General features: G+C 40.4%; 1 protein-coding gene across 1 annotated transcript in view; it reads right to left on the bottom strand.

Moving 5' to 3' along the window:
- The window catches only part of prkcea (protein kinase C, epsilon a), a 68,106-nt gene extending 41,964 nt beyond the window's left edge, over window positions 1–26,142 (bottom strand). The window contains exons 1-2 of the mRNA XM_053639105.1: window positions 24,888–26,142; window positions 3,949–4,012 (exon numbers count right to left, since the gene is read on the bottom strand). Of these exons, the coding sequence (XP_053495080.1) occupies window positions 3,949–4,012; window positions 24,888–25,235 (412 nt within the window). The 5' untranslated portion in view covers window positions 25,236–26,142. The remainder of the gene's footprint in view (window positions 1–3,948; window positions 4,013–24,887) is intronic.
- Window positions 26,143–26,852: the final 710 nt, after the last annotated feature.

Here is a 26,852-nt window from a genome sequence, read left to right as displayed (position 1 = left end):
CTACTGATTTGTTACATTTCAGTTGATGTCTAATGCATGCATCCCAGTAAAATACCATTTGAAATTTGAATGATACAAAGCCCAAACTGGTAAAGGTATGCTCATATGTAGGGATGCACCGAAATGAAAATTCTTGGCTGAAGCCGAAACCGAATATAATGAAAAACTTGGCCGAAAGCTGAAGGCCGAATACTGAACACGTTTTTTCGCGTTTTTCCATTTATTTTGCCATTTTTTTCACCATTGCATAAATTAAATAGTCAAAATGTGCTTTTTACTATTTTGTCTTGCTTCTCAGAGAAAAAAATCAATTACAAAAACTACAATTTCTAAATATTTATTTAACACTGAACATTTTTTTTTTTCACTCCAGCAGGCATAGGCTACCAACAAGGCACAATATAACTTTAAATAAATAAATGAGTAAAATAAAAATATTTGTATGTGGTCATCTTTGAGCCCCCCTTGAATAGCCTATGCCTATAACTGACTGCTGAAAGAATGTAACACTCTGTAGCCTACAACAAAAAAGTGCATTAAAAAGTGCATTGACAAGAGTGCAGAAAATGGTTCTATTCGGTTCTATACGGCTGATTATATTGGGGATATGTACCGCTCGCGTCCCTGTACACCTCGCGGAGTGTTATAGCAGATATAGTATAGTTAGATATGTTGTTAATGTTATGTACCGTGATAGATTTAGTTAGTTTAAACTATAGATTAGTTCATTTAGTCCCCGCTGGTTTTTCCGCTCAGTCCATAGTACTAGTTCACGTTTCTTGTGTTGTGTTTTGACCCTGTTTTCTGTGACCGCGACTCTGATTCCTGCTTTGCTCCGTTTATGCCTGTTTGCCGATCGCCCGACCCTTTGCCTGTCTTGACTACGTTTTTTGGATTACGATTTGGATTTGTCTGCCTGCCCTTAAATAAATACGTCTTTACCTGCTTCCGTACTCTATTCCCTTACGTCTCGCGACGTGACAGAATACTCTGGAACAGAAACAAAACAAACGCACGTGTCCACAGTAAACTTCTGTCAACATCCGAAGTGCACAACATGCAGGCGTGCAGGCGCGCGCCCCCTCATCGAGGTCGTGACATTCGCGCGTCTCACTCTGGTTGCTAGGCTATTTGGCGTGTCATCAAACACGTCATTGTTCGGTCAAATTTATTCGGCTTTTTCACTTATTTACCGAATAATTTCGGTTGCCGAACATTCGGTGCATCCCTACTAATATGTCCTAGGTTTTATTGTTAACACACTGTTTGTGTGTTTATCTACTGGTATAATCATTCTCACTCATCCTCTGGCCCATGTTAGATCACCCCAATCAGGCAAAACACTGCACTCTGGGTCGATGGAGCAAATCAACCAGAAATCAATGAGCATGTGAATGAACAGAGTCACACTGCAATGGGCTTCCTGGAACAGAGGAGAGATCGTGACCCGGGCTTAGCACAGGCCTGTGCACGTAAGACCATTCAAATGAGGCGTGAATGATGCTGCACTTTCATTAACGGTCCATGCAAAGTGACCAGGCACTGTACACATGGTGCCATGCCCACACATTAGCACAAAACGGCTGTTTGCAGTCAGACACAGACAAGCTAGAATTAAACTGAAATTAGTTACCAACACCACGTGGCAGGGGCCTGTGATTACAGTGTCAACCACACACCACCACCATTATCGTTTTACACACTAATCATCCATCTGTGTGTTTGTTTCTGGTGTGTGTGTGTGTATGTGTGTGTGTGTGTGTGTGTGTGTGTGTGTGTGTGTGTGTGTGTGTGCTAATCCTGGCAGCATCCTCTGGAATTCAGGGAGATATTATCTCAGGATGTTGGTAAACCAGCTCTGTTTAAAGCCTTATCAACGTTAGAGCTGTCAGAACAAATTTATATTTGAATTTTCATAATATTTCTGTATCTGAAGGCAGAAGAAAAATATTCCATTGTTTGAGGTCTCATGTGTTCCTATTAGTTACGCAACAAAATACACATTTCCTTAACTTTGTGCTGAAATGACCCTTGCATTGCTTGTGGCAGGAAACGAGCTGCCAGTAAATGGCATAGTTTATTTTCATATTTTTAAAACTGACTGTCTAATGAAATATAAACATGACCAAGTTCTAAACAAAGTTATTATACCTACAGTATATCAGTAGTTCATTTCCAACAGACACTTATTGGGAGTCACTTATTGGATTTTTCTGTGGTTCAAAGTTCAAAGCCATTCTATTAGGCATTTAGTACACTACATAGCTTTTTAGAATATCACTATATTAAATGTCATGTAGTGAGCTTTTATAGTGAATAGGTAGCCATTAGGGACTTGGCCTAACTGCATGTTGGAGTGTCTAAAAATAAGCGCACACTATATAACAATGACATTACTACTAACATTACTACTAGTTAATAAATAAAAACATAAACTAAAGCATTATATTTTGTGATAAAATGATAATATTGCCTGATTTTTTTTCCTTAATAATAATAATTTTTAAAAAAATCACTTTCACCTTTATCCATCCAACCCATTGTAGGACACAATCACACACTACAGACAATTTGGAAATGCCAATCAGCCTATAATGCATGTCTTTGAACTAGGTGAGGAAACCAGAGTACCCAGAGGAAGCCCCAGATACACTGGGAGAACATGCAAACTCCACAGACACAGGGTGGAGGCATGATTCAAGCCCTCAACCCTAGGGGTGTGAGTCAACCATGTTAACCACTAAGCCACCGTGCCTCCCACTTTCCCCTTTATCTGATTCAAAACATAGTGTTGCATGATTACTTACATTATTTTTCTATGACACTATAAAATTATAGGTTCATTAATATGACAATTACAATGCAAGAGTATTTTTGACCATCAATAAACACACTATTTCTGCTTTGTGCATTGCACTGTGATTTTCATAAATGGGATGCCCTGTGATAAGCCCCTGACTGCCATATTATTCAAGCTACAAAAGAACAAATCATAGGACTGCAGGTAAATCTGCAAGATCTGTTTTGGATGTCCTTTTACATTTGAATATAGCGAAGTACAATATAATGCTGCATTACTGTGTAAGTTGAGGTGCTTTGTATATACTGCTGGATGGCCAGACTCTGGATGTTCAGTGCTCATACTGACACACACAAAGTATGAAGGTTTAGAATGAACGAGTGTCTGGTGAGACAATTTGACGAAGTTATGATTGTGGATCAGGTATTGTAGCATGCATATGGTCAATACAGAGGTGTCAATGTTTCAATGTTTGGAAGATAAAAGTTTTGCTGTGAAAACTCCATTCTCAAACACATCTTTACACAAATCGCTCACTTTTTTTTTAAGTTCTGAGAGTGAAGGCTGTGTTTTTTGATCTTGTGAGAGAAAATATTAAGCTTCTGAAGAAACCCAAGATGAGCTGAAACGTGTGCATTTGATATCCTGAAACTGATATGTGGTGGTTCATTAGATTTGCTCCAGTGCACAGGAAGCCTGTGTGTGCCAGTCTGCAGTCGAGAGCTGCAATACTGCGTGGGAGCTCTTCAGGTTGCTCAGACGCTATGATCCTCGCATTTCCGGCACCCACACACACTTTCAGAGTTTAAAAGAGTGGGATTTCCCTGCAGATAGCTGCCACTTTCTCCAGCGCACACACACACACACACACACACACACACACACACACACACACACACACACACACACACACACACGTTCCAGCCAGGCTGACAAAGGAAGTACCAAACCTGTTGGTCTTATGCAAATGTATTAGAAAGCAGAAGTCCAGTGTAAAAAAAAACCAGAACCTTCATCAGAGCAAAAGCTGCTCCAATAAAGAAAAGACGCATTGACGCAGTATTGTCTTCCTGCATTTAGAAATTTTCAAGATGTTTAGTCAGGAAGCACCTAGAATCTGGATGTATTTTAATGCATTATAAATTTACCTTCACTGGAGGATCCTGACAAGTCGATGATGACATAGACTTTGCCCTCAGGCTCCAGGTCAATCTGAGGAGAGAACACACATGGGATCAGAGATTAGAGGACTTGTCGTCTGGCAAACATCACTTTAGCTAATGGATTAGAAGATTATACCATCACTGTAACATCAAAGCACTATTCACTACCCATTGCATAATGCATAATGCCATGCATCTCATCAGCCTCTGTGCTTTATGCCTATAAACGTATGCATAAATATTCAACAATTTTTAGTGTAGTCTATTTCCTAATACAGCAGAAAATATGTTATATACTTACTTTCAGTCTATGTATATTTATGCACAATAATGACTTATAACAGGCTGTGTATTTTTGCACTTGTTATCTTTTTTGCAGTCACGATCTATTTTCATCTAGCATAACAGGATAAGTATGCCGGATTTTCTTATCGTGCTACACTGCCATACCACTGCATCTTCATCATGACCCATATAGCTGTTTCTCTCAGTTATGGCCATGCTGAGCTACAGACATTTAGCATGGAGAATGCTGATGTTTTATAAATCCACTTCAGATCGTTTGCACTACCACGACACCCACCCTGCCATCAGCACAGCATGGGGCAGCTGAGCCATGAGAGGGAGAAGCTTCACGCTGACAGGAAACCACTGCTTAATCTCATTATGCAGCAAGATACAGTCAGAGAAAGAGAGCGCGAGATGAGGGGGATGGAAAGAGTGAAGGCTGTGGCATGTCCAATAGCTGGAGGAGGATGGAGTTGTCAGGAAGATGGCTGAATCAGGATACTTGGAAGGTTCAAATAAAAACTGTGAACAACATTATTTCTAAATTCAGCACAATTGCCTATTTCCTATTTATCATCATGCACACAGACACCAGCACACAAATAAAATCACCATACATTACCCCACATTCCTAAAAATAAAGGTTCTTCAATGGTTTCTACAGCACCACAGGTTCTGCAAAGAACCTTCTTCTTGTCAAGAACCATTTTCTATTGTGTAAGGTTCTTGAGTTGAGCTATATGGTTCTTTGGAGATTTAAAATGTTCTTTTTAGTTCATTATAGATTCTTCCCTTAACATGTTAAAGTGATCCCTATAAAGTTCTTTGTGCGACTGGAAAAGGTTCTCCTGTCATCATGTTTAAGAACCATACTTTGTTTCCTTAAAGCATTAACTAGTGTTTTTTTTTTTTTTTTAGAGAACTTATAACATGGTTCCTTGTGGCACTGCTATGAAGAACCATTTGTGGGCTCTGAAGAAAGTGAGAGTAAAAGTTTCTTTGTGCAACTTTTTGTTTCTGATTGGAACTTTTATTTTTAAGAGTGTATCTGTTTTCAAACTAGGGCTGTGCCATATCGTATCGTTCATGATATATCAGTACAATTCCTCCCCACGATAAGAATTTGTCATCCCGTGATACTAACACTATAGTTAATGACGTGTTCACATGCCGCAACGTGGGCATCTCACGTGTAGAACGAGAACAAGCATGGTTCCAGCTGTAGATGAGGAAGAAGAATGAATCCCCTAAAATGTAGCTTCCTCTGTAATATGGAAGTGGTTCAGAAACAGAAGATCTGATGTGAACAAAACACGTCTGTGATTTGTAACGTGTGTCAAAAACCCATGTCAACAAAGGGTGGAAACACATCAAATTTGTTCCACCACCTCAAGCAAAAACACCAACCAGAATATGAGAAAACCTAGAAGAGAAAACGTCAACAAGTAACATAAAGCAAACTCCTTTCATTCAGAAGGGTATTGTCAGCACGTTTGCCATTTGCACTCGCTATGATTAAAAAAGAAAATGCTAATAATAAATTCTTTTGATTTATATAGCGCTCTTTCTAGGCACTCAAAGTGCTTTATAGTGTATTGGGGGGGGGGGGGGGGGTCTTCTCAACCACCACTAGTGTGTAGCATCCACCTGGATGATGCAAGGGCAGCTGTAGTGCACCAGAACGCTCAGAACATGGAGAGGAGAGAGTAATGTAGCCATTTCAGAGATGGGGCCATGATAGATAAGAGCCAATGGGGGAATTTCATCAGGACACCGTGGTAATGCCCCTACTATTTATGAGAAGGGTCCTGGGATTTTTAATGACCAGACAGAGTCAGGGCCTCAGTTTAACCTCTCATCCGAAAGGCCGTGCTGTTTTTACAGTATAGTGTCCCCGTCTCTATACTGGGGCATTAGGACCCACACAGACCACATGGTGAGCACCCCTGCTGGCCTCACTAATACTACTTCAAGCATCAACCTAAAAAGTTTTGCCCCAAGGAAATCTCCCATCCAGGTACTACCCAAGCTCAACAGTGATTAGCTTCAGTGGGAAACCATGCAACTGCTCCAAGGTGATATGGCTCTAGCAGATCAAAGACAGCCCTGCAAGCTATGTATGAACAGCGTCGCAGTAGGTTTGGAAGAGTGATGGTCAGAATTAAGTTTGAATTTTTGTATCAATGTTTGTGTTTGCACAGACCTCAAGACAGTATGCTGATGTGACTTGTGGCATGTTAAATGTTATTATTTTCATATGGTCATTTATATCATTATAGCTGAAAAAAAAAACATGAGATATTGTGATGCAGTTTTAAGTCTATATCGCCCATTCCTACTCATCAGAGATAATCAAACATTTTGACATTTAATTTGCTTAAGCAACGTTAATTCTGAAAATTTGTTGAAGCTGTATCTCTAAAGATCAACTGCCTTTGACCACACATACTGTCTGTCTGTTCCACTAGATAAAGCCTGTAATGAAGTGCTGAATTTGATTACCAAGGGTACCCAACAGGGACATATGGGTGGAGCTTGAAATAATACAGACCACTGCTCAAACACAATTGGGACAGAATTGTCATAAATATTAGATAGAATAGATTCTATTCACTATTGCACAACAATCTTCAGTTGTAAAATACTGATTATCAGCTAAAGTCTCACTTTTCAATTGGTCTTTTATCCACTGGCATTTAATGAGGCAATAGAAAATTTCAAAAGAAAATATTATTTTAGCAAAAGGTTAAAGTATTCTCACCCTTTGCTTTATTTGGTTTGCTCACAACAAACCTACTGTGTCTTGTGTCCAGCAAATGCTCCGTGATGGTCATAAATGACCGTGCTACATACATTTTAAAATAAAATAACCTATATGCCTGTTTTTGTGTTTGTGCTAAATAAAATCTCCTTGTGCTACTTGTGCTAATCACTAATCCTCATAACCCCAACCCTACAACCTCCAGAGAACTCCTCCTGCTTTTTCATGGGTACACTTATGTAGTGGGAAGTTCACACAGGTACTCGACTAGAGTTCTTTATTTGAGTTAGCAACCACACCATACTGTAACACAGGGTCGGGTGTGAAAGGGCTAGCTCTTTCTCTCTCTGGCGTTTTTCATCTTTGGAAATATTTCAGTAACCAATCAGAGCAAGTCTAGGAGCAGAAACAAAAAAAGTTTCTGCACTGTCGGCTGATTGGCATTTCCAAATTGTCTGTAGTGTGTGAATGTGTGTGATTGTGCCCTGTGATGGGATGGCACCCAGTCCAGGGTGTCCCCATGTCTTGTGACAGGGATAGGCTCCAGGCTCCCTGTGACCCTGTGTAGGATAAGCGGTACGGAAAATGGATGGATGGATGGATGTACACTATTTATATAAATATCCATGATTTAACAGCAAATTACATCAAAAATCCACAAAGCATGCAGTGTGCCTGGAAGTAGTCTCCCTGCTTCTGAGAGAGACAAAAGTCTTGCTGGAAATGTCACTGTGGAATAAATTGAAAAACAGATTCCCTGTGAATAGCTGATGATGTCATTTAGAGCACAAACGAAGCGATGACATGTCTGTCATCTTGCCATACAAGCCCCTCCCCCTTCCGATGATGTCATTAGATTCCATTCAGATTCCATGCAGCCTCTTCGAACAACACTGTCTCTAAGTCCACTAAAGGCCACTAAATATAGCAGAGGAAGGAAAAGCTTCTGTTTGTGTGTGTGTGTGTGTGTGTGTATGTGTGTACGTGCTCACTTGTCCCACGTGTGCAATTTTCTCTGATGATACTGTCTGTAGCCTGTAAGAGGGGGTAAACGCTTTGCAGCTAAACAATGTTGGCAAGACACAGTTGAGATTCTCTGGCTCCGCGTGAGTGTGCGTGCATGTGTGTGTGTGTGTGTGTGTGTGTGTGTGTGTGTGTGTATGTGTGTGTACAAGACTAAGTGCATGCTGTGTCCTATTTCCCAAAGTCACTCTCATCAGAAGGTGCTGGAGGACTGTAGACGGTAGTCAAAGCACAACTTGTACCTTGCACACACACACACACACACACTTACACACAAACACACGTACACAAATAGAGTGCAGGCAGCAGCGCGATGCCCCAGCGATGGCCTCGCTTCACTTCACACACCCAGAAAGTGCTCACAGCCAGGCCAAACAGCGCTTCAACTACTCACCCTGAACAACACACACACACACACACACACACACATAAACAAAGCCTAGAGTCACCAGAACTCTGTCTTCCATTACTGAAAGTAACAAAACCTGTGGCAGAGAACCACACATTCTCACATGGATGGTAACTAAAACACTAATCTACATTTTTAGTGCTACAGACATTTTCATTGTTTTCTCGATGATTTCGTTCTGCATTCATAATGTTTAGTACAGTTCATCTCTGGTTATTTTAAAATGTCATATTAAACATACTATTTGTATAAACTCCACCAAAAAGAAATATGTAGTATGTGAACCATATAACAACTATTTCTGGTATAGCTTTATATCTGTATGAAATAAATGCAATGTGGTCGTTTTATTTTTCGAACCGATATTTCGGTCTCTTTGTGTTATTACAGTAATCATTTTTCCAGATGTGTTTTGTTTTACGGTGAAGCAGCAAAGAACATACCGAACAACTCCTGCTGCAATCATAACGCCTGTCCTGTGCACATTCCAGGACTGAATCCTCTTAACACACCTGTATACCGTAATGATTTATAATCTCACTATCCAGCGTCACCCAGAAAAGGATGTCTTATCTTTTGAGTTTGGTTCCTCTCAAGGTTTTCTTCCTCATGTTGTCTCAGAGAGTTTTTTCTTGCCACTTTCACCATTCGCTTGCTCATCAGAGACTTCAGGCTACATCTGGATTTCTGTAAAGTTATCTCTTTAATTGTGTTTTGTTAAAAGTGTTACACAAATATAAATGAATTAAACTGAATTAAGTTCAATTGAACTGTAAAATTTTAATTTTTCATTTTTTCTCCACTTCGTGACTAACAAATTCGAAGATGGTGACGTTTACCAGTTTGTGTTGTTAGTGTGTCACGTTTTAAGGTTTCTAATCAGACCGTAAAGGATTTCGTGGAGTTTTGTTGTGATTGTGGGCACCAGAAATGCTTGATTGTGCTGCGGCCTTTTTCAAAATTTGTGATACAACTTGCAGAGTTTTTTTTTTTTTGTGCCTTTTTGCTGAAAAGTACTTCAACTGTCAAAACTGCAATTGCACAAAATTATACAGACCTTTTAGCTGTACTCATGTTCGACGCATGAGAATCAAACAGGGCTTTGGCTGAATATGCTTTTTGTGATGAAGACACAAATCTGCAGAAAATCTGCAGTAATTCTTTTTCAAAAACTGCACCCTCCTCCTAATATTAATGAGTTTGCTGCAATCGCAAAATCCTGGAGGGACATGGTCAGTCGCATAGTGTTAGTGAGTCTTTATTGATCACATATACATATGCACAGTGAAATTCTTTTCTTCGTATACCCCAGCATTAGGGATGTCACGAGAACCGATACTTCGGTACCAAGTTGGTACCAACATTCTTAACACGTGATGGTACTTGTTTTTCTGCAGTAGCATTAGCACCGTTTGTAACGAAAATACCGAAAGTACCGAGGTTGCGATTCTTCCGGACCTGATGGGGGCAGCAAATACGCGCAAGTGTTTTAGTCAGTCCACAAGTGGTGAAGAAGAAGAGGAACGCCTACAAGCACATGGAAAAACTACAGAAGTTTAGCTTAGCTTAACAAGTTTAGCTCCGCCCCGACTCGTTAAGAGGAAAAGAGAGGAAAGCTAGCATCGGTTTCCGCTGTGTAACCGATGCTATCGTTCATTTCAAACAAAGCGAGGAAACACCTGGAATTTGGTGAAGCACCTGAAAGATGGTCCTATATTATATTTGTTTGAGGCAGCTGGCATTGTTGCTGTGAAACCAGCTAACGTTATGCTCCATGTAATGTTAGTGATAGCCTGTTATTTGTTAACAATGCTAACACATTGCAATCTTATAAACTACCTCCGAATGGGCCACCATGCATCGCCATTCAGCCCGTGTCCTGTCAGCTAAATGTAGCTACTGTCACTAATAATTATTCAAACGTTCATGCTTTTAATAAATCGTTTTGGCCTGCTACCATATCAGTGAATTTAAACTAATGCATTCAGAGTATAAGCTGTGTGTATGTGTGTGTGCGCGCGCGCACGTTTAGGAGTGCACCGCTGGAGACTCTTTGTTATACAGTGTTTGATAACTAAAATACTCTCCCTCTCCCTCTCTCTCCCCCCCTCTGCCAGTATCAGCCAGAGGAGGATGTCCTCCAGGAGAGCTTTTTTATTTTATTTTTATACCACACCATGGTATCGACTTTGGTATCAAGTACTTTTGGTGGTATCGGTACCGACTACTAGATTTTTGGTATCGTGACATCCCTACCCAGCATGTTAGGAAGCTGGGGTCAGAGCACAGGGTCAGTCATGATACAGGAGCAGAGAGGGTTAAGGGCCTTGCCCAACAGTGGCAGCTTGGCAGTGCTTGGGCTTGAGCACCCGACCTGCCGATCAGTAACCCAGAGCCTTAACCGCCAAGCCACCACTGCCCCAGTAAGATTTGTGCCCCAGTAAGATTTTCAGTTCTTATAATGCCTCCATGTTGTTACAGTGTGGTTTAAATTCGATAATTGATGCCATTGTTTGTTTACTAGTCTACTGCATATAACCATCATACAGTATATCATCTTCAAAAAATAAAATATGCAGTTGGTCAGTTTTTCTGGAAGTATTGACAATAACCACAATATACTGAAAATCCTTCATGTGACATTTAACAGAAATGATCACACTAACAAAAACATCTTGCCCATTCGAACAACAAAGCAGCGTTCAAGAGGCAAACCATCAACAGTGAGCAAGCAGCACGGTGACAGACCTGTCAATCAGCTGATTTGTGTCAGCTAAATAATGCAAAGCAGCGTTGCTCAGCACCGGCTCACATTGCACACACACACACACACACACACACACACATATACACACACATGCATACATACACAAAGAGTAGAGAAGCAGAAAAACAAAGTGCGCAAATGAAGTGAATTTAAGGGATAGTGAGAGCAAGATGAAGAGAGAGAAAGCAAGGACTTTGTGTTTGTCTGTTTATAAGCATGAAAGATATGGTACAGGGATTAAGCAAAGGATAAATTGGGGACAGCAGCAGATCCTCTTATGCAACACCCTATGCTCACTCTTATCCCTTGCACACGCACGCACACGCACACACACACACACGTATATACATATACGAGAAAGATGGCCATCAGTGTATGCATATATATCTCTACACTTAATATACTGTATGATTGCAAGAAAAGCCCTATTCCTCTGCTTGACCTTCTGACACCATCTAAACAGTTAAAGCATACCTGTGCTTGATATACAGTCAGTGCACGTGAACACGTATGAGAGATTTTAGACCTAAAGGAAAATCTTTAGGAAGTATGGCGTTCATCCACCCAGTACAGCTCCAGAGATGTGTAGAATCGATGCCAAGATGCACTGAAGCTGTTTTAGCAGCTCATGGTAGCACAACACCTTATTAAACCATTTTGTTGGGTTTTCCTTTCATTTGTCACCCATCTGTATGGTCATGTGTGTGTGCATGCATGTGTGTGTGTGTGTGTGTGCTTGTGTGTGTGTTTATGCGGATCAGCCAAAGAGCTTAAACAGGGAGGAGCTGTTGCCACTGCTGTTTGCCAATCTGTACATTCTGCACTCTCTTGCTTGCACCAGTTCTGGGGAATACACAAATCGCTCATCTTGTACTCTTCTCCCATCATCACTTCCGCACTAATTCGCTCTAAACTGTGCAAACACACACATACAAATTAAAGAGAATAAACAGCTTACACTTAAACGCGCACCATACCAAATTTCTTCAAAACACATTCAATTCATTTCTCTAGTGTCGCTTACGCTTGGTTCAATTTGAGTTTCAATATTCACTGTGTTATGCACTTAATACTGTCTTATTAAGTAAAAGGTAAAAATGACTTAGTCATGTAGTAATAATTTTTTACATAAACGACTGTCAGAACCTGGGATGTTGTAATTTGACTTGTTTTGAATGCTTCTTTGATTTCATTTTGATTTGCCCTCCCATACTGATACACATCACAAACCAATGTGGCATAGCTACAAAAACAGCTGATACACACATTTCTTACATAGATGTTGAGTATTACCTGAGTATTACCTTACTATTAACTGAGTGAGTTGGAAGGTAACGTGTTGCATGAGATTGACACTAATCTTACAATTAACGATATAATTATGAATATTTAAATCTTATGATACAGTGCTTTTAACTTCTCTATTCTGATTGGTCGGAAGGTGCTGATTAATTTTCTATAAAAGCAGTTCTGACAATAGTGCTAGGTTTAATTCAGTTTATAGAGTTATATTAATGTACTGATTCTAATATATCATTTCTGCAGTAACATGTAAGAGATGGCAGAAGCTCGTAAACAAATAAAAAATGTGTTTAATCATAGATACGGTACATTTTCTGTGACGAGAGGTTTATTTAACATTTTCGGAAGGAGTATCCAGTGTCAGGGTTTTCTAACAGTGAGACGTATGGCTCTTCCTTTAAAGTTTTCCTACACAGTAAAGCAGTCCCCCCAGGATTTTGTGATTTTGCAATTGAAAAGAAATGAACCTAAAATTGAGCAAACTCCACAAAGTTCAAAAAAGGAGCTTTTTCAAAATTGCCGCAGATGTTCTGCAGATTTGGGCCAAGACGCGTCATGCGATGTCATCACAACGTGCATTCAGCTAAAGCCCTCTTCGGATGGTGGGGGAACAATAACAGAAATGAACTTGTTTCAGAGATGTTCCATTAAACATACAACTATAAATGCATCAAATCTATGTACAGTATCATTCTTCAACAAATAAAAAATGGCTAGTGTTTGCAATTGCATCAAACCATACATTCATTGATTATTTGCATGACAACATGTCCCGACATGTTACAGACAAATAGTTGGACTGACGTATTCTAAAGCATGGACAAATGTTTGCAATTCCAGTTTTATCAATATCTGTGCAGACTGATCCTGATCGTGAAAGTACAATTTCACATGTGTATTTATACATTCATGAATTTTGACTAACACAGCACAATCTTGCATGTAAACATGAGCACAAATTGGATTGGATTAAGCATTCTGCCATGGATCTGCTAATTTGTCTAACTTAGCAAAAAAAAAGTCTGCAGAACATTGACACAGTTACTCAGAATGTTTCTTGTTATTTTTGAAACTTCAGGCTGAGAGTAAAACCGCAGAGTGCAACACTGGCACATAGGGTGCATAGTATACGAACATCATTACATAACACGCTTCTCTGATAGTTTGCCCAACGCCCAAATGCTTGTGTAACAATCATTTTCTGAAAACTTTCTAAGAATGATGTTCTACCAATAAAGGTTAAATGTCAGGTTTTTGGATAACCACCAGATACGAGGTGGGGATAGAAAAAAATAATCGATTGTTAGATATTCTCGAGCAACTATTACATATGATGCACTTTATACATAGCTTATGCATAAATACTGTTATAAAGCCATTAGGCCTAGTGTTCTTCATGATGGATTATTATTATTTATTATATATTATTATTATTGATAATAATAATAATAATAATAATAATAATAATGTGTAATAATTATTATTTAAAGTAGCACCTGGTTATACTGGAACAAATCATAATGAAGACTATAAATAAAACAAATTAAATAAAAAGACTAGATCTACAGATCAACAGATCAACAATCAACCTGAATCATGACTCCCACAAAGCTAGAACAATGTTCACAAATTAATGTCTCAGTTCCTCCCTGTCCCACCCCAAATAGAAATGTACACACACACACACACACACACACACACACACACACACACACACACACACACGCACACACACACAGCAGCTGAGTCTGTAAAAGTCACTACGGTATCCAAGAATAAGACGAAGAAACAATAGAATACTGCACTGGGCTCTGAGTTCTGTTAAAACTGTTTATTCGGTCAGGAGGGCACAAGACTCTTTTATAGACTACAGAGGAAATGAGAAAGAGAGAGAGAGAGAGAGTGCGAGAGAGAGAGAGCCCGTGAGAATAAGAGTGATGTGATTGAAAATTCTTTCATTTCCACTGTGCATAGGGGAACTCAAAAATAGGTCCAGGCAACGCAGGCAGCCTTAAACACATGTACAGTTCTTAATATAATTAACTCCTCCACAATTCCACAATTCTAGAAATCCCTCTCTCTCGCTTTCTCCCTCTCCTCCCCCTCATTGAACCCCTCCCTTTTAACTCCTCTCTCCATATATCTACCCTCCACCACCCCTCCCAGCTCCTATCTCTCGGACAGTTCGAGCTCGGTAACAGTAACAGCCCTCCCACGTCCATCTGTCAACAACACACTCTCAGTATGAAGACAGGGCAGAACGCCTGGAACCCATTCACACTCTCTATCTCTCTTACATGGACACACACACACACACACACACACACAGAGTCACACACACACACACACACACACACAAACTCACTCACTCACTCAAACACAGACACACTCACTCACACACACACACACAGACACACTCACTCAAACACTCACACACACACACACACACACTCACTCAAACACTCATACACACACACACACACACTCAGTCACACACACACACACACACACACACACAAACTCACTCACTCACTCAAACACAGACACACTCACTCACACACACACACACTCACTCAAACACTCACACACACACACACACACACACACACACACTCACTCACTCTCACACACACACACACACACTCAGTCACACACACACACACACACACACACACACAAACTCACTCACTCAAACACTCAAACACAGACACACTCACTCACACACACACACACTCACTCAAACACTCACACTCACTCAAACACTCACTCACACACACACACACACACACAAACTCACTCACTCAAACACACACACACACACTCTCACACACACACTCACTCACTCTCTCTCACACACACTCACTCACTCTCTCACACACACACACACACACAAACTCACTCACTCAAACACACACACACACACTCTCAAACACACACACACACACTCTCACACACACACTCACTCACTCTCTCTCACACACACTCACTCACTCTCTCACACACACACACACACACACACTCACACACACACTCATCCGCACTCTCACACACTCTCTCTCTCTCTCACACACACATACACACACACACACACACTCATCCACACACTCACACACACCCTCACTCATCCACACACCCGCACACACACACACTCACTCACACACAAACACACTCACTCACACACACACACACACCCTCACTCATCCACACACCCACACACACACTCACTCACACGCAGACACACAAACACACACTCATCCACACACACACACACACACACACACATACTCACAAACACTCAAGGCATGAAGAATGCATTGTGCACTCACATGTGCATGTTCAAATCTCGAATACACTAGTGTGATTGTTTAAGTGCTATGAATTATTAATCAGTAAACACACAGGCTAATTTTGCATAATTTATAGAAGGTTGCAATAATGGGATCCTTTGAGGTTCTGATTGGAAATCTGTTCGAATAAATACTGTTCCTGTCAGTACAGGTCAGAGGCTTTCATTCTGTAAATAATAAAAATCTGATCCTGACAAATCTAAAACAATAGCTGAGAGTTAGACGCAATTGGGGGATGGAATTTTACAGAGACAAGCACCAACTGGCCTGTTAAACATCACAGTGATGTGTCGATAACTGCCATGTCTGCTCATAAACACACACAAACCAGAGACACACAAACAGATGGGAGGCTGTAGTGCATGGGTGGATGTGTGAATGTGAATGCACTGTGTGTGAATGGAGTGCTGAAACTCACTGGGCCTCTTATAAACTCCCGCAGAGATGATGATGGCATTAATGAAGATGGTGAGAGAGCGCCTGGCTCATCCTCCTGGTCAGAATGCAACTCCACATGAGAGTGAGTGTTAATCGAGAAGTGGGGCAACACCAAGTCGCTCCGTCCTCGTTCTCTGCCACCCTCGACCCCCCCCACCACAAAAACAAATACACACACACACGCACACACACACACACACACACCATGCTAGCTCAAACTTATCCTTATTAGAGTTACCTCTTCTCTTCACCATTGTCAGTACAATCATGTATTTCTTTACTGCACATAAATGTATTTATGCATTAGATACGAGTGAAGGGCAGTGATTTGAATGTGTGTGTGTGTGTGTGTGTGTGTGTGTGTGTGTACACATCCATGTGCATGAGTGGGTACTGTGTCTTGTGTGGTTGCCCAGAGGGTAGCGCAGCTTTAGTGTTTTTGTTAGCATACATGAGCACTTGTGTGTCACACCATTGTTCCTTTCCAGCACAAGTGAAATCCACAAGCCCTGGGCAACAATACAGCACATGTGACAGTAAAATAACCAGCACCCTTATTAGCGCTGACACACACCCATACCACAACCACACCCAAAGATTCAATAGCTAAACCAGTAAAAGGTCAACCAACAAACCAGTTATTCCATAGCCATAATCTAAGCCATTAACTAAAATCTAAAAAGCATACAAGCTAAACTATGATCAAAACAAGCATGCTTAGAATCATTGTTATCTCGTTGGGCTTGATTTTCCTTTTGTTTTCATTTCCATTTCCATTTATGGCATTTGGCAGATGCCCTTACCCAGAGCAACTTACATAAGTGCTTTCAAGTGTCTAACAAAAAACACGTCCTCATGCTAGCTCACTAGGTCAGGGATTAAGAGTACCAACAGTCTGAAAACTCTGTTGGGGAGGTTGGTACAGTGTGAAAAACATACAGTAACATCAATACATATGGAGGAGTTTCAGACCTACATTACAGCCTTTCTGCTTTTGTATACTCTTCTGTTTTAAATTTTGACTGTAAAATCAAGGAATATACATTAGACCCCAATATTCAATACGATCTCAGCTAAGGAGCAATACACACTTGGTATATAAATCTGTAAGGAATAAATATGCAAAATATGGAAGTGCTGTTACAGGAAAATAATGAACAACAGAGTGGTGAGATGCGGCCTGACACAAAACGTTATCAATTGTTATCAGTTATCATTACCACCCCAAAATATTTTTTTCCAATTATATCATGTCCTGAAGGGGTTTATTCCTCTTATACCACAGCAATTTGTCAATGATACTTTAATAACACATCATACTTTTAACCACTTATAGTTACATTTAATGTGGAACATCCATGAGACAAGTTATTTTATATTATCACTTATGTTGTTCAGCTATAAAGCAGTCCCTCCAGGATTTCTTGATTTTGCGGTCACAGAAATGAAACTCGAGCACATTCTGCAATATTCATAGGAGCTTGCAATTTTTCAAAACCACCACAGATTTTTCGCAGGTTTGGGCCAAGATGTGTAATGTGACATCATCACGACACGCATTCAGTCAAAGCCCTCTTCGAATCACGTCCATCAAACATGAGTACAGACAGCATGAGTACAGACAGCCACCAAGGCGGCTGTGGCTCAGGTGGTAGAGCGGGTTGTCCATTAATCGTAGGGTTGGCGATTCGATTCCCGGCCCGCATGACTCCACATGCCGAAGTGTCCTTGGGCAAGACACTGAACCCCAAGTTGCTCCCGATGGCAAGTTAGCGCCTTGCATGGCAGCTCTGCTACCATTGGTGTGTGAATGGGTGAATGAGAACCAGTGTAAAGCACTTTGGATAAAAGTGCTATATAAGCACACCATTTAAAAGGTCTCATTACCAACAAACATCACTGCAGAAAAACATGGAAAACAATTTTGTACAATTGCAGTATCGCCAATTCAAGTAGTTTTCTGCAAAAAGGACCAAAAACTCCACAAAATGCATCACATATTGTGAAAAAAAAAAGCCTCAGCAAAGTCAGGTATTTTTGGCCGCAACAATCACAAAAAACTCAGCAAAATCCTTCACCAGGATAAGAGTTTTTTTTTTTTTTTTTAAACTCTCTGGAAGTTAATAAGACAAAAAAAAATGCAACTTTTTGTGTTACAGAGAAACCAGAAAGCACAAAGTCCTCTGTCCTGATGACCTTCCCATGGGAGAAAACTTACCAAGCGTTAAAATATTGACACCTAAGCCACGAACGAGCCTTTTCACAAACGTTAAATAAATGTCTCGTTACAGAAAGCATCGTATCAATGATTATAAGTCCTTGTTTAATAATATTTTAACTGATAAAAATCTGTTTATTTATCCATAATATACTTAATTATTTATTAATTATCATTAATATACACAGGATTTGAATTACCATGAGCAGTAAGGTAAGAGCTGCTGTTATAGTACATTTATCCAGACCTTCTGACCAATCTGAAATGAGAATTCAACAGGGTCTGGTATGATACACTACAAAGTCTGATCAGCTGTGATACAACCTATAAAAATATTCTTTAACATGTAAATCATTATACTTTACATCACTAATGAAGACTGTGGATGAAAGGTGAATGCAGAAGTTCGGCAACAGAAGGAATTGGTCCATGCTGACAAACTGAGGTTTGCTAGTTATCGCAATATCTCAAGTTTCATAGAACTCAAACTGCAAGTCACTCATTCAAAGGACTGAGAAGCAGTAGTGCTCTAAATGCAACTCAACATCCCAATGGTAAGATCAGGTTGAAAGATAATAATACAATTGAAATGAAGAGATAACAGTTCCCCAGCATGTCACTTCTTATCACTAATTTCTGGCCCACTCTATCTTCCTTATCCACCAGAGAAAGAGCCTGCCATGGCTGACTGCACTCTCCATAGAGTCTGTATTCAGAGAACAAGAAGGCTACAGTCCCAACCTTTCAGTCTAGAGTGATCCATTTCTATGTTTCATTCTAAATAGAATGCATTTTTAATATATTCATACAGTTTAAAAGCTAAGGTCAAGGGAGAAGGATGTGTGAACACAGCAGATGCTCATCCCTTCACTGGCAGGTGAGGACTCTTGTTAACAGCTCTGCCTTGGCAAGGGAGTGCCATGAGTTGTCATGGCAACCATGTGCCAAAGAGGAAGAGAGAGGATGGCGTCTCCAACTCACTCAGCCTGCCATATTTAAGCTGAAGAAACCTGGAGGCTGCTCAGCAGAAAACACACTAACGCACCAAGTGCCATTGATCATTATAATGCAGGCCACACTTTGAAACAGAAAAGCATCAGACGAATAGCAGGTCTTCCTTTCTAATGCCATTAGATACACACAGCATTCAGTGTGAAATTCTCAGAAGGTATCTGAATAGAGACGTTATAAGAGCTAGTGAGATTTCAAAAATGAAAATTTCAATAAGGTAGCAGTTATTTTAAAAAAAAATTGGAAATACAGGAAGGAAGCTCAGGAGTGAGGGGTGAGAGAGGTAAAAGGACAGAAAATGGAAGACAATACAAGGAAGGAGCCCAAATGAACTAAACAAAGAAATGAAGTAAGTGGGTGGTAGTCCTGAAAGATGGGTGAACCCCTTCTAGCTTGAGCCTTTTGCCAGCAGGAGCATCACCCTCTCAACCTCCATAAACACACCCTGTTTCTTCTTAAAATTGTACCACTACTAAGCATATTTCGGCTGTTTAAATTGCAAACTGGTGTGTTGAACCCCTCAGTGTGAGTCTAAATGAACCCTATTTGATTGTGGTTTGATTGCACTGAGAGCACTATTCAAGCCTGATTACCATGAAGTAACCCAGACATGAAAAGTATTACGGGTTGTAGCATTTTCTGATATGCAAACTGCTAAACTGGATGCTGATTGCAAGATTTTGGAATGTGCTGACAAACACAAGCATTTATTATCCATCCATTTTCTGTACCATTGATCCTACACAGGGTCGCAGGGAGCCTGGAGCCTATCCCAGAGGACTCAGGGAAGGGGAAACCCTGGACAGGGTGCCAATCCATAACAGGGCACAATCTCAGACACACACTCACATACTACGGACAATTTGAAATGCCTACAGTGCGAGTCTTTGGACTGGGGGGAGGAAATCGGAGTACCTAGAGGAAATCCCCAGAGAACATGCAAACTGGGATTTGAACCCCAACCCTGGAGGTGCGAGGCAAATGTGCTAACCACGAAGATACCATGCGCCATCATTTCTTATATTATTTTTTAGTTATCTGTTTACTTTGCTTGGTTGATTGCTATGATTTCTATACACACTTGTGAAATTATATAGTTTCCATTAACTTCACTTTAGAAGCAGTGCTCCAAGAGTGCTGATATTTAGTATAACATGGTTATAACATTGGTACATTTCACTGTTTGCTACATAAAATTCCAATTCCAGCAATAGTTCATTACATTAAAACCATTACTACACTAACAATGGGCTGTCAATCAGTTCGTGCGTTGCATGGCAACATGCAAGAATTTTGTTAAGTCTTGTTAATCATGCTGTTGCACTGAATATCAGCACGGTGGTGATTACTTGTGGCCTCAAGCCTATACAGCTGAATAATACTGATATTATTATACTGATATAATACAGCCATACTGATATTCAGTACAACAGCACTCTTGCTCGTGCGATAACTTTGATAACTACAAATAAAAGACATTGCAAGTATGTATCCAGCAGTGCTCGTTTACACACTCCCCTTAGCCAACATTTTAGTCTTACTTGCCTGCTTAAATTTGTGCAGTGTACCAACAAATCAGACCTAATTCTAAACAAACCAAAGCATCATTAACACCCTACTCTAAGTTTAGCAAACAGGTGATATCTGAAATAGCATCCTAATCCATTGCAAAGTGAGTAAGATAAGACACTTACAGACAAGTGCATCTTAAAATAAGATAAAATAAAGACAACAGCATGGGATTGTATTAAACCTAAACACCTGTAACCATGGTTGTAGACTAAAGGGATGAGTGCTACACAAAGAGCCTGACTGAATTAGGCCTGTGAATTATTAAGTCCCTCCTGCCTCACACGACAAACACAGGAGGGCAGGTCTCGCTGCTGTCTGAAACACATCCACAAACACATGGCCCTCGACTCTAGTTACGCCCCTGGATGGATTCTGCAGACAAAACCACACATTAAAACAACACATTAAAAAGCCATTTATTCAGTGCCCTCCACTAATATTGGCACCCTTGGTAAATATGAGCAAAGAAGGCTATGAAAATTGTCTTTATTGATTAACCTTTTGTTTAAAAAATTTCACAAAAATACTCTGCTCTTATGGATATCAAACAATTGCAAACACTACAGGTTTATCAAAAAAAATGCTTTGTTATAAATATAGGTGTGCAACAATTATTGGCATCCCTATGAATACATATGAAAAAAAATATTTTTGAAGTATATCCCCATTGATATTTGAATTTTTTTAGTACACCTGGGTGACTAGGAACAGGAAATTGTTCAACCATGACTTCCTGTTTCACAGGGGTATAAATATGAGGTAACAAATAGGCCAAATTCCCTTAGTTATTCATAACAATGGGTAAGACCAAGGAATATAGCTGTGATGTGCAGCAAAATGTTGTTGAGCTTCACAAAATGGGAAGTGGCTATAAGAAAATAGCACAAGCATTGAAAATATCCATTTCCACCATCAGGGCAATAATTAAGAAGTTCCAGTAAACTGGAAATGTTATGAATTAACCTGGAATTGGACGTGTGTCTATATTGTCTTAGCACACTGTGAAGAGGATGATTCGAGTGGCCAAAAAATCTCCAAAGATCACAGCTGGAGAATTACAGAAGTTAGTTGCGTCTTGGGGTCAGAAAGTCTCCAAAACTACAATCTGAAGTCACCTACATCACCACAAGTTGTTTGGAATGGTTTCAAGAAAAAAATCCTCTACTCTCATCTAAAAACAAACTCAAGCGTCTAAAACCTGTGTTTTGTTCGCAATTGTTTGATATCCATGAGAGCAGAGTATTTTTGTGAATTTTTTTAACAAGAGATCAAACGGTTAAACAACAAAGACAATTTTTCACAGCCTTCTTTGCTCATATTTACCAAGGGTGCCAATATTTGTAGACAGCACTGTAAGCAGTGCACCACTGACCCTGAGTGAGTCAAAGTATTATACTCTCACATGCATCCAGTGAGACATACAAGTTGTCACACGCACATTAGTTTACAGTATGTTGAAATCACTGGTTTAGCATTACAGCATTTGCCATCGTACGAAGTGGTTTTCAGTGTAGTTTGTGACAGAAAACCAAAAAGTAGTAGTTATGTAACGAAAATGACACAACACCAACAACTTCTTTTTCTTTAAGAAAAGCCCCTTTGAATTCTCACTACAAAATGCAAATTTATTATTTATTATTCTCCTGCACATAAAACAGGTTTCTAAATAAACACTCTCAAACTCTGTAGTCTGAAAAAAATAAAGATCTACCTGTGCATCCGTGAGTGGGAGTGTTGATGTATGCTGTCTCTTAGGAGCTGGGTTTTGACTGGAGACATCGAGCCACATTGACCAAACGTATATACATACAAGACCAGCATTCTGTATAGCAAACCCTCCTATACAGAACTGAGCCTAGCTCTCAACTCAACATACAGTACAATGCTTTGCTCTCTCATCAAACATGAATTCTTTAGCTCAAACGTTGGTTTAGGTTCAGTCAAGGTTATATCAGTTATACAGCCCTGAGAAATGAGACTCTAACCTCTAATGGTGTACCCAAGCTCATGTGATTCAGAAATAGACGTCTGCTGATACATTTTCAGTCATACAAAAACACATGTAGGAGGTCTACATCAGGCAGCAAGAGACATATCGTGCCAGCAGCACTAAAGACCGATGTGTCTGTGGACATAAATAATAGTGGAGAGCAGAGATTAAATTGATTTCCTCCTATCACACTGTCACTTGACACATTTGCTGAGTGAGCCGGCAAGATGGATATGGGAAGACGTACTGGTACAGGAACGTGATCAATTCACAATTCACACTGACCTTTCCCTGTGTCCCTAACACGACTACGATCCTTTCGCTGGACTGAGATTATAAAACACGATGGCAGCCCATTGTTCCAGGCATGAATATAATGCAAATATAACGCTATATTTTATATTGTCTACAAACAGATAATAACGTAAACCACTTTATCACTCACACTGAAACTAGCTATCTACAGATGGCTGATAAATTAAAGGGAATACCCTCATGAGCCACTAGAAAAGATTCAGTGTGCCTTTGGTATAGATTCTGCACATCTCTGGAACTATACTGCAGGCATGAACATAAGTCTTCCCAAAGATATTCACTCAGTTGGTGTATTGATGATGGTGCTCTAGCACATAACTCAAAAATCTCCCATAGGTGTTCTACTGGGCTGAGATCTGGTGACTGTGACTGAAGCCACAGCATATCAGTTACTCTTCATACATTTTCATCTTCATCAAATCATTCTGTTTGACCTTATGCACTGTGGACGAGGGCAGGTCCTCGTGAAAGAACCCACTATCAGGATAGAAACATTTCATCATAGGATAAAGGTGGTCTGTCAGAATTTATTTATTTATTTATTATTAATTTGCACCTACCCTTCCCTCTAACAGGACTCAAACCATACCAGTAAAATGCTGCACACAGCATAAGTCACCATTTTTCACCCTTTCATTTGTCAACCATCTGTATGTGAGTGAATAATAGCTCACAATTTACAGTGCACAGTAGTCAGTCTAAGATTAGATATGGTGTAACAAGGAACAAAAGTAGATGTGAGCTATTTATTCCCCAAACTGTCAACACCTTCTTCTAAAAAACAACCACTTGCTGATTATTCTACAACATGTCTCTAGCTGAAAGCCTGATGTTGTGTGAATCACAAGCCTGAACAAGAGTCCAGAAATGTATAGGTTCATATTTCATTCATATTTTTATGTAACATTGGAGAGATGCGCACTAAGTAAATAGAGTTCAGATTTTTTTTAACGCCAAGTGAGTGCATCTTCCCCAACCTCTTCAGTCACACCTACTCTACTGTATGCGTCTGACTACTTTATGATTAAGAAAGTTAATGGCAGAAATTCTGCAAATCAAAACCTAATCCTGTAATTTTATACATTCGCACTGACAGGCCACGTCTTGTGATTTGAGTTTGCAAAATATTTTCATGTGATGGAAACTGTGAATGTCGCTCTCTGATCCAATGAACGTAATCTGTTTGGTGATAAGTCGGAAAGCCGCCCAGAAGAGCCTGTGGAAAATATAGGCTTTAAAGACAGCTCTGTCTATTAAATGTGAGTACAATGACACTCAATGTAGGATTTAAAACTCAGATAGTAACCAAGTGCTGACCTGCAGGGTCAAAGTCTAATTTGGTGAGTTGCCTCCTCTTACACATCTCTTAAATCTGGCTAAGTTTATCAAGGAGCTGAATCAGACCAGTTAAAGCAAGAAAATAACCAAACCTGACTCCATTCCTTTAGGAGCAAAGTTGTTCAGGCCTGGCTCAGAAACATACCCAGTCTTCGAAGTGTCTACTGCCATTCTGCAGCAAATCTTCAAACTGGATGGTGCAGTTGGCCACGAAGTCATCATAACCGATCGGGGAGTCATGGAAAACCGAGAGCTCGATCTTCTTTCCATCATATACCTCTGTGACAAACTCATCATTCCATGCTGGGCTGTTGGTCTTCTGCCTGGTGGAGGTCTGGCCCACACGGGAATCATCAACATTGAGGGCAATGTATGTGTCCAACAAGAAGGTCTGGGTCTTGGGGCCAACGGCGTGCCGCAATGACCATGGTGTGGGCTTCAGGTCCAGAGCTTTGCAGACTTTTATCTTCAGCAAGCCGTTGAAAACAACCATGATGATGCAAGAACAGGCAACTGCTTACCTTCACGGTGTCAAACTTTAATCCTGCGGAAATGTTTCGCATGTAGTTACCATCACGTCATTAGTAAGGATCAGTTTCAATGGATGCTGCTTTGATTTTTTAAAAAAAAAAAATATATATATATATATCTACAATCCAGTGACCCAGACTCTCTGGAAATGAATGCAGCGCAAACGAGCGCAAAAGGAACAAGCAGGAAAAGCAAGGACTTTGATTCTCCTGCTTTTGTTTACGATCGTGAATGCGCGTAAACAAGCGATTCCCCTCTCCTCTGTGCGTTTCTTCTGTGTCTGACCAGAATCTCGGTGGAGTTTTATTCTACAAGCGATAAGAAGCTGGAATCAGGGCGATGCTTAAAGCAGGCAAACGTAACATATGTCAACAAAAATTGGCGGAGCTCTTGAGCTCAGAGGAAACGGCCCCGAATGAAACGTGAAGGTCTTCAGCAGCAGCAGCAGCGGTGCATTCCAGCTAGTCCTCTTCCATCAAGAGAGAGAAAATAAGATTAAACCAAACTGGCCATTCATGGATCTTCTTTCTTCCCGAGCAGCTGGGGCTCGCCGTCTGATTGTCTCGGTCGCGTTTTATGGGCGTGAGGAATCCTCCGCCTGTGCGCTCAGTGGATACAACAGATCTGTGCTGATTTTTCCTGCAGCATTCCTCCCCTTTCCCCTCTCTCTTTCTCTCTCCCTCTCTCCCTCTCTCTCACTCTCTCTCTCTTTCCCACTCCCTCCCGTGCGCCTGACGGCCGGAGCAGGAAGTGCGCAAAACGCGTCGGTTGATCGAGTCGCGCCGGATGAGGGGGAGTGTGTGTATGTATACAAGCGAAGAGCACCTCACATCTGTGTTTCCCAGTCCTGCTGCTGGAGTCAGACACACTGTTGCCTACATTTTGTCGCTCTCCCTGCCGGAAATAATTACGTGCATTAGGACTCACGTTACTGTGTCGATTCTTTTAGCGCAAATTCGTTCAAGTGAACCGAATACGCGATATATATATTGGATTCGTTTGATTTCATTTCTTAGAGCAGGGTGCAATAAATGGAGAAGGTGGGAATGATGCCAAGGACTCTGAGTAACCATAGTGCACAATTAGACCCTAAGAAAGAACGACACCAAGGGCCTCCGCGAGGAGCCATGTGGGCTAAAGGGACCCTATAGGAGATTCTCTGATACAATGCATATTGGAGCCTCTGTGCATGGTTTCATTACAGTGTATTTTGTGGTAAATTATCTCTTTATACAATGGGATTGGCAAAGCTATAGAATTCACAATGCTGTGCAATAGTGAATAACATTTTAGGGGTGGTTGATAGAAAATAAATAAATAAATAAATAAATAAACCATAGTTCTAGATGCCAGCAAAACAGTAGATCCCTCTTAAAAATGTAAGTACTACAAAAATATTAGTTCAATGACACTATTATTGAATGTCTGCAAAAATAAAATACCTGGGGTATACACTTAAGGGTTTGGTGGGCATGTGTGTATCAGAACACATGGATTTCAAAGGGTCACATGTACACGTTATTTGATGCAGAGTCCGACCTATCCTCTAATCTCCGGAAAGCCTGTGTACATCTTTGGT

This window comes from Ictalurus furcatus, chromosome 13 (assembly GCF_023375685.1).
Source record: "Ictalurus furcatus strain D&B chromosome 13, Billie_1.0, whole genome shotgun sequence".
NCBI lineage: Eukaryota > Metazoa > Chordata > Actinopteri > Siluriformes > Ictaluridae > Ictalurus > Ictalurus furcatus.
Note: the sequence above shows the minus strand (reverse complement) of the source record. Positions and strands in the feature narration are given on the sequence as shown.